This window comes from Symphodus melops (assembly GCF_947650265.1).
Source record: "Symphodus melops genome assembly, contig: scaffold_265, whole genome shotgun sequence".
NCBI lineage: Eukaryota > Metazoa > Chordata > Actinopteri > Labriformes > Labridae > Symphodus > Symphodus melops.
The window spans coordinates 17501-27371 of record NW_027636443.1 but is presented as its reverse complement, the minus strand read 5'-3'; the positions used below and the strand labels follow the sequence as shown (position 1 = coordinate 27371).

Below are 9871 nucleotides of genomic sequence, written 5' to 3'. Positions count from 1 at the left end.
TAATAGTGTACATTTATAATAGTGTACAGTTATAATAGTGTACATTTATAATAGTGTGTACATTTATAATAGTGTACATTTATAATAGTGTGTACATTTATAATAGGGTACATTTATAATAGTGTACATTTATAATAGTGTGTACATTTATAATAGTGTATACATTTATAATAGTGTGTACATTTATAATAGTGTGTACATTTATAATAGTGTACATTTATAATAGTGTGTACATTTATAATAGTGTGTACATTTATAATAGTGTACATTTATAATAGTGTGTACATTTATAATAGTGTACATTTATAATAGTGTGTACATTTATAATAGGGTACATTTATAATAGTGTGTACATTTATAATAGTGTGTACATTTATAATAGTGTACATTTATAATAGGGTACATTTATAATAGGGTACATTTATAATAGTGTGTACATTTATAATAGTGTGTGTGCATTCACGTGACATCATCAATATGAAACCTGCTGGTCGTTATTCAAAGGCAGAGAGCTGTTTTTTTATTTGAACAATCTTTATTTAAAAATGTAAAGAAACAGGAGCAGAAACACATGAAGCACAAACACTGTTTCACTGTGTTCAAAAGCACATTTATTCAGCCCGTCATCTTAATCAGACACATCCATCAAATCAAAGAAAGTGACAAAAACACATCTCAAAGCTTCAGACAGCTCCGTGTTTCAACTCTTTAAATCAGGTTAATCGACACACACCATGTCGCCATGACAACACCATTGGGCATCATCTGATCTCCATGACGACAACGCTATCGCTACATCATCTGATCTCCATGACGACACCACTGACACATCATTGGAACATGTGAAGGAGTTTGAACTGATTCATTCACAGAGGGTTAAAGGTCAAAGGTTACAGGTGTGACGATGACGCTCAGGTAACATTACACAAATCAAAGATGATCAATCAAAAATAAAAACAGGAAAGTGTCAAAACAGAATCAAATATAACAAAGTCTAATCCAACCTGTCAACACACCTGTTAGTTTGTCCTGGTTACTTTGTTTCTATGGTAACCCAGCTATCCCAGTGAAGATATGCGCTGTGATTGGACAAAAGTATCTGTATGTGTGAGTGACAGGTGACGGAATGTCCTCCTGATGGATTGACCTATTGTCTTCCTCTACAGTATAACATCGAGTCAACAGGTCAACAAGTCAATGAGTCAAGTCAACAGGTCAATGAGTCAAGTCAACAGGTCAATGAGTCAAGTCAACAAGTCAACAGGTCAACAAGTCAATGAGTCAACAGGTGAATGAGTCAAGTCAACGAGTCAACAGGTCAACAAGTCAATGAGTCAACAGGTGAATGAGTCAAGTCAACAGGTCAACAAGTCAATGAGTCAACAGGTGAATGAGTCAAGTCAACGAGTCAACAGGTCAACAAGTCAACGAGTCAACAGGTCAACAAGTCAATGAGTCAACAAGTCAATGTTTCAACAGGTCAACAAGTCAATGAGTCAACAAGTCAACAGGTCAACAAGTCAATGAGTCAACAGGTCAACGAGTCAAGTCAACGAGTCAACAAGTCAATGAGTCAACAGGTCAATGAGTCAAGTCAACAGGTCAATGAGTCAAGTCAACAGGTCAACAAGTCAATGAGTCAACAGGTCAACAAGTCAACAGGTAAATGAGTCAAGTCAATGAGTCAACAAGTCAATGAGTCAAGTCAACGAGTCAACAGGTCAACAAGTCAACGAGTCAACAGGTCAACAAGTCAATGAGTCAACAAGTCAATGTTTCAACAGGTCAACAAGTCAATGAGTCAACAAGTCAACAGGTCAACAAGTCAATGAGTCAACAGGTCAACGAGTCAAGTCAATGAGTCAACAAGTCAATGAGTCAACAGGTCAATGAGTCAAGTCAACAGGTCAATGAGTCAAGTCAACAGGTCAACAAGTCAATGAGTCAACAAGTCAATAAGTCAACAGGTCAACAAGTCAATGAGTCAAGTCAACAAGTCAATAGGTCAATGAGTCAATAGGTCAACGAGTCAACAAGTCAACAAGTCAGCAGTTCACACTTCATCACTAAAGTCACTGAAGTTCGGGCTTCGGGCTAATCGAACGTCTCAGACCAGGTCCCCGTGTGTCTGAGCTGTCAGTCCATTCTCAGGATGAATCACAACAAGCATTAAGGCCGTCCACTTTGATCAGATCACCAGGAGGGATTTTAATGTGAACTGTGCACAGGGCCAAGTACAGCTGGATCTATGAGGGGGGTTTGGGGGCATCGTCGTGCTCTGTAAAGGGGTAGCTGAGGGCGGGGGGGAAACCTTGGCTGCGGGGCTGTTCGTCCAGCAGCACAAGGTCATCCACATCTCTTCCATTGAACCTTCTTCTGCAGATTTTAACCGTCACCTTCCTGCCCTGAAAAACCTTTAACGCCTCTTTGGACGCCATTGCTTTGGCGGCGGTCTCGTCCCGCCCGTAACCCGTCCCCATGTAGACTGTCTGACAGCGGATTTCACACACGTATCCCTCCTTCTGAGCTCGCCCGGCTGGCAGGCCGGTGATGTCTTTGAGTGGAACGAACACGCAGGTGGGGGTCTGTTTGCATGACTCCACACAGCTCCTCAGGATCTCACAGTGGTCCAGGTTTGGACCAAAGCCCCCTGCTGACACCAGCTTCCATGCCACGGCCTTGTAGAGGCGGTTAAAGAATGGTTGGTGCTCTACTGGCGCCTGAGGGAGGGGCCCAGATTTCTGACTGACACCACATTTCACCTTTTTTCCACCGAGGTCAGTGTCGCCGTCTGCAGGAGAACACAAGACATGCAATCAAAGCACACACAACACAGACGCACAACAATCAGACACATATCACATCATATAGTAACAAAAATCTGTTTTAATTGTTCACCTGAGCATGAGCTGCGTTTCCCTTTTGATGATAAATCTTTTGTAGTTTTATGAACGGGAGCTTCATGGACTACAATTCCCTCTCCCATCCCCTTGATCTTCTCCATCACAGCATGAGGATAACTGAGGAAGAGGAGCACAGATACACAACTCGTCACCTTTACTGTCTCTGGTCCATCACATTGTTGTGTCAAGGTCTCAGGTGTTCTTACCTGCAGCCCAGGAACACGTGGTTGGTCCATACCATGGACAAAGACAGCAGTTGGTCCAGGTTGGAGCTCGCCTGTCCGGGCTGCACGGTGGGGAACGCCTCCATGTTCCTGAGGATGAACTCTCTCCGGGCCAACCACTGTTTATTAGTCTCACAGTAAGATCGAAACGATTCCACCCACTGCGCTAGCTCAGGGTTTTGATCGAGGTACTCTGACACCGAGTCCTGACCGCTCCACGGCCTCGCCATCCCTGCAGGATATACAATCACACTGTAACAACAACACACACACTGTAACAACAACACACACACTGTAACAACAACAGACACACTGTAACAACAACACACACTGTAACAACAACACACACACTGTAACAACAACACACACACTGTAACAACAACAGCACACACTGTAACAACAACACACACTGTAACAACAACACACACTGTAACAACACACACACTGTAACAACAACACACACTGTAACAACAACACACACTGTAACAACACACACTGTAACAACAACACACACTGTAACAACAACACACACACTGTAACAACAACACACACACTGTAACAACAACAGCACACACTGTAACAACAACACACACTGTAACAACAACACACACACACACACACACACACACACTGTAACAACAACATCACACACTGTAACAACAACACACACTGTAACAACAACACACACACTGTAACAACACACACACTGTAACAACAGACACTAACAACAACACACACACTGTAACAACAACACACACACTGTAACAACAGACACTAACAACAACACACACACTGTAACAACACACACTGTAACAACAACAGACACACTGTAACAACAACACACACACTGTAACAACAACACACACTGTAACAACAACACACACACACACACACACACACACACACTGTAACAACAACACACACACTGTAACAACAGACACTAACAACAACACACACACTGTAACAACAACACACACACTGTAACAACAACAGACACACTGTAACAACAACAGACACACTGTAACAACAACACACACACTGTAACAACAACAGACACACTGTAACAACAACAGACACACTGTAACAACAACACACACACTGTAACAACAACAGACACACTGTAACAACAACACACACACTGTAACAACAACACACACACTGTAACAACAACAGACACACTGTAACAACAACACACACACTGTAACAACAACAGACACGCTGTAACAACAGACACACTGTAACAACAACAGACACACTGTAACAACAACACACACACTGTAACAACAACAGACACACTGTAACAACAACAGACACACTGTAACAACAACACACACACTGTAACAACAACAGACACACTGTAACAACAACACACACACTGTAACAACAACACACACACTGTAACAACAACACACACTGTAACAACAACACACACACGGTAACAACAACAGACACACTGTAAAAACAACACACACACTGTAACAACAACAGACACACTGTAGCAACAACACACACACACACACACACACACACACTGTAACAACAGACACACTGTAACAACAACAGACACACTGTAACAACAACACACACACTGTAACAACAGCACACACTGTAACAACAACACACACACGGTAACAACAACAGACACACTGTAAAAACAACACACACACTGTAACAACAACAGACACACTGTAGCAACAACACACACACACACACACACACACACACTGTAACAACAGACACACTGTAACAACAACAGACACACTGTAACAACAACACACACTGTAACAACAACACACACACTGTAACAACAACACACACACACTGTAACAACAACAGACACACTGTAACAACAACACACACACTGTAACAACAACACACACTGTAACAACAACACACACACGGTAACAACAACACACACACTGTAACAACAACACACACACTGTAACAACAACACACACTGTAACAACACACACACTGTAACAACAACACACACACTGTAACAACAACAGACACACTGTAACAACACACACACTGTAACAACACACACACTGTAACAACAACACACACACTGTAACAACACACACACTGTAACAACACACACACTGTAACAACAACACACACACTGTAACAACGGACACACTGTAACAACAGACACTGTAACAACAACACACACACTGTAACAACAACACACACACTGTAACAACGGACACACTGTAACAACAGCACACACTGTAACAACAGACACTGTAACAACAACACACAGTAACAACGGACACTGTAACAACACACACACTGTAACAACAGACACTGTAACAACAGACACTGTATCAACAACAGACACAGTAACAACACACACTGTATCAACAACAGACACACTGTTACAACAGACACACAGCAACAACAGACACACTGTATCAACAGACACTGTATCAACAACAGACACACTGTATCAACAGACACTGTATCAACAGACACTGTAACAACAACAGACACACTGTATCAACAGACACTGTATCAACAACAGACACACTGTAACAACAGACACACTGTAACAACAGACACACTGTATCAACAACAGACACACTGTTACAACAGACACACTGTAACAACAACAGACACACTGTAACAACAGACACACTGTATCAACAACAGACACACTGTTACAACAGACACACTGTAACAACAACAGACACACTGTAACAACAGACACACTGTAACAACAGACACACTATCAACAACAGACACACTGCAACAACAGACACTGTAACAACAACAGACACTGTAACAACAACAGACACACTGTAACAACAGACACACTATCAACAACAGACACACTGCAACAACAGACACTGTAACAACAGACACACTGCAACAACAGACACTGTAACAACAACAGACACACTGCAACAACAGACACTGTAACAACAACAGACACACTATCAACAACAGACACTGTAACAACAACAGACACTGTAACAACAGACACTGTAACAACAACAGACACACTGTTACAACAGACACTGTAACAACAACAGACACACTGTTACAACAGACACTGTAACAACAACAGACACACTGCAACAACAGACACACTGTAACAACAGACACTGTAACAACAGACACACTGCAACAACAGACACTGTAACAACAACAGACACACTGCAACAACAGACACTGTAACAACAACAGACACACTGTTACAACAGACACTGTAACAACAGACACACTGCAACAACAGACACTGTAACAACAACAGACACACTATCAACAACAGACACTGTAACAACAACAGACACTGTAACAACAGACACTGTAACAACAACAGACACACTGTTACAACAGACACTGTAACAACAACAGACACACTGTTACAACAGACACTGTAACAACAACAGACACACTGTTACAACAGACACTGTAACAACAACAGACACACTGCAACAACAGACACTGTAACAACAACAGACACACTGTAACAACAGACACTGTAACAACAACAGACACACTGTTACAACAGACACTGTAACAACAACAGACACACTACAACAACAGACACACTGTTACAACAGACACTGTAAAAACAACAGACACTGTAACAACAACAGACACACTGCAACAACAGACACTGTAACAACAACAGACACACTGCAACAACAGACACTGTAACAACAACAGACACACTGTATCAACAGACACTGTAACAACAGACACTGCAACAACAACAGACACACTGTATCAACAACAGACACACTGCAACAACAGACACTGCAACAACAGACACACTGCAACAACAGACACACTGCAACAACAGACACTGTAACAACAACAGACACTGTAACAACACACACTGTAACAACAGACACTGTAACAATATACACTGTAACAACAGACACTGCAACAACAGACACACTGTAACAACAGACACTGTAACAACAACACACACTGTAACAACACACACTGTAACAACAACAGACACTGTAGCAACAGACAAAACAGAAACAGAGTTGCGCACACCCTGAACTTCCCTCGGGATCAATAAAGTATCTATCTATCAATAATTGCGTCATATCATGCTAATAAAAGCTAACAGTTGTGATCTCGTACCTGACTCGTTCTCAGACCACACACAGCTGCTGTTTCGGATGCTAACTGCTAAAGTGCTACAGAGAGCTACTTAAACTTGAAACACACGGCTGGCTAAGCTAACAGTTATAACATGAAACTTATTGATAATAAAGTATCGCGATATTTGACACTAAATTCGTAGGATGGAGTCATTCATACAGGTATAAAATACACACCTTTATCCGAAACGTGCTGCTGGAATCTAGCTACATGACAAAATGATGACGTCAGAGACGAGACGCTGCGTTCAGCGGGAAGAACTACATTTCCCAGACTGCCTGCGGAACGCTAACCTTCGTGTAGTTTAGATGTGTTATTGAATGATTTATTTGAGTTAAAGCATCGTTTAAAAAGTTAACAGAAGCTGAGAGCTTAAAAAGCTAAATGCTACAATATCTTAGGGTTAGGGAAAAGCCGCGCATGCGCCATGACGCACCGCGTCGTGACGTAGTCAAACTGCGACAGTTTGGGCGGCAGTTTGTGTTGATGGTTGTACAGGAAGCTCTGGAACATTTAACATATATAAATAACTAAAACATATATTTGAGGTAAAGAGAGGTAAGATGATTCACGAGCTGCTGTTGGCGCTGAGCGGATATCCGGGAACCATCTTCACCTGGAACAAACGGACAGGTCTGCAGGTAAAACCACTCTGTGACGGTACTGCGCATGTGCGTGTCCAGAAATAATAAAGAGATCCTCCAAACAAAGCTACAGACTTTTATCGTCGTTTAACTAAAAAAGACTTATGCTCTTAAAAAGTGCTTTGGTCCCGACATGTTTAATTGTGGCCTGTAGCGCACTCTAGAGGTGAAACAGCTCTCTCAGTCACACGATGCTTACCTGTCAGGTGTCTCAGGACCTGCCCTTCCTCCACCCCAGTGAGACCAGCGTCCTCAGCCGGCTGTCCAAACTGGGCTCAGACTACATCCGCTTCAGCGAGTTCATCGAGCAGCACACGGGTCACGTGCACGCGCAGGTAAGGTGCTGCTGCAGGTGTTGAGCTTTCTACACATGGTGTCAGAGTGATTTAACGGACACTGTGTTTAAAGGAACACCACTCCAACCAGCCCAGCCAGACGGGTCTCCATGGGATCTACCTGCGAGCATTCTGTACAGGTCTGGACTCGGTGCTGCAGCCATACAGACAGACTCTGCTGGACCTGGAACAGGAGGTAAACCCTGACCCTTCTCCAGGTACAACAAAGCCATATGAAACGGATGGTTGTGTATAAATATTTTACAGCACAATTCCTTTTTTTGATGTTTTCTGCATCTTACCAAAAAATGAAAATAGTGAAAATTAGAGCTTTTCTGAAAAGGACAGCTCCAGCCAAAAATCAAAAGGCGGATCGACTGACCAATCAGATCAGAGGAGGCCCACGTGGGGATCCTGAGTGTGGCGGATTCAGAGCGTTACAAACACAGAAAGAGACGCTGCATGGAGCGTCAGTAAACGGACACTCTTCAAGTTCTGTTTAGTAAGAGAGGTCCAACAAACTGGGTCTAGGGTCTGGGTCTAGGGTCTGGGTCTAGGGTGAGTCATACTATTAAACTAGACTGAACTTTATTGATCCCTTTGGGATGACACCCTCAGAGAAGTTTAGGCTGAATACTACAATATACTGAATCATTCAAAGGTAAGGAACCTAAAGGGTTAAAAACTGTGGTCTTATTTCAACACGTTGTGAAACTGCAGGGTTAGCTTTCCACAGAGACCTGAGGTCTGGACTCTGGGTCCTGGACTCTGGAGCAGGATTTGAGCTTAGCGGGGTCACTTCAGGGTTCACTCTGGGTTTTCAGTCCTACGAGGGTCGATGACTTTTTACCTGGGTACGTCACCACGGTAACTGATGCTGAACACCTGACCTGCTCCGGAGCAGGTTAAAGCTCCGCCCACTGACCAATCAGATGTTTAGATGGTGGAGCTCCTGGAGCTGATGGAGAGGGGGGGAGGACACTTGATGTGTCTCTTCCTGGAGTTGATGGAGAGGGGGGAGGACACTTGATGTGTCTCTTCCTGGAGCTGATGGAGAGGGGGGAGGACACTTGATGTGTCTCTTCCTGGAGCTGATGGAGAGGGGGGAGGACACTTGATGTGTCTCTTCCTGGAGTTGATGGAGAGGGGGGAGGACACTTGATGTGTCTCTTCCTGGAGCTGATGGAGAGGGGGGAGGACACTTCATGTGTCTCTTCCTGGAGCTGATGGAGAGGGGGGAGGACACTTCATGTGTCTCTTCCTGGAGCTGATGGAGAGGGGGGAGGACACTTCATGTGTCTCTTCCTGGAGCTGATGGAGAGGGGGGAGGACACTTCATGTGTCTCTTCCTGGAGCTGATGGAGAGGGGGGAGGACACTTCATACGTCTCTTCCTGGAGCTGATGGAGAGGGGGGAGGACACTTCATGTGTCTCTTCCTGGAGCTGATGGAGAGGGGGGAGGACACTTGATGTGTCTCTTCCTGGAGCTGATGGAGAGGGGGGAGGACACTTCATGTGTCTCTTCCTGGAGCTGATGGAGAGGGGGGGGGGACACTTGATGTGTCTCTTCCTGGAGCTGATGGAGAGGGGGGAGGACACTTCATGTGTCTCTTCCTGGAGCTGATGGAGAGGGGGGAGGA

At 43.7% G+C, this 9871-nt stretch overlaps 2 protein-coding genes and 1 long non-coding RNA gene across 32 annotated transcripts in view; 2 read left to right on the top strand and 1 right to left on the bottom strand.

Annotated features, from left to right (window-relative positions):
* The first annotated feature begins 521 nt into the window (after positions 1 to 521).
* Positions 522 to 2087, top strand: LOC306819517. Of its 29 annotated transcripts, none has more exons than XR_013778545.1 (4): positions 522 to 1201; positions 1265 to 1601; positions 1721 to 1885; positions 1928 to 1988. It is a non-coding gene; the product is annotated as an uncharacterized lncRNA (long non-coding RNA). The 29 variants fall into 29 exon arrangements; XR_013778546.1 differs by having other exon boundaries at positions 1157 to 1201; positions 1318 to 1601; XR_013778538.1 differs by lacking the exon at positions 522 to 1201 and adding an exon at positions 2021 to 2086 and having other exon boundaries at positions 1242 to 1601; positions 1721 to 1869; positions 1928 to 1967.
* A 149-nt stretch (positions 2088 to 2236) lies between these two features.
* cdkn2aip (CDKN2A interacting protein) lies at positions 2237 to 8165 on the bottom strand. Of its 2 annotated transcripts, none has more exons than XM_079373328.1 (4): positions 8096 to 8165; positions 3110 to 3359; positions 2899 to 3020; positions 2237 to 2791 (listed from the first exon to the last, which is right to left on the bottom strand). In XM_079373328.1, exons 2-4 carry the CDS (start codon positions 3355 to 3357, stop codon positions 2247 to 2249), a joined length of 915 nt encoding a protein of 304 aa, XP_079229454.1. In that variant the 5' UTR covers positions 3358 to 3359; positions 8096 to 8165; the 3' UTR covers positions 2237 to 2246. The 2 variants fall into 2 exon arrangements, with proteins under 2 accessions (XP_079229454.1, XP_079229453.1); XM_079373327.1 differs by lacking the exon at positions 8096 to 8165 and adding an exon at positions 7429 to 7652.
* tubgcp4 (tubulin gamma complex component 4) overlaps positions 7679 to 9871 on the top strand; it is an 11118-nt gene continuing 8925 nt past the window's right edge. Inside the window, exons 1-3 of the mRNA XM_079373326.1 lie at positions 7679 to 7893; positions 8103 to 8231; positions 8305 to 8427. Coding sequence (XP_079229452.1) covers positions 7816 to 7893; positions 8103 to 8231; positions 8305 to 8427 — 330 coding nt within the window. The 5' untranslated portion in view covers positions 7679 to 7815. The remainder of the gene's footprint in view (positions 7894 to 8102; positions 8232 to 8304; positions 8428 to 9871) is intronic.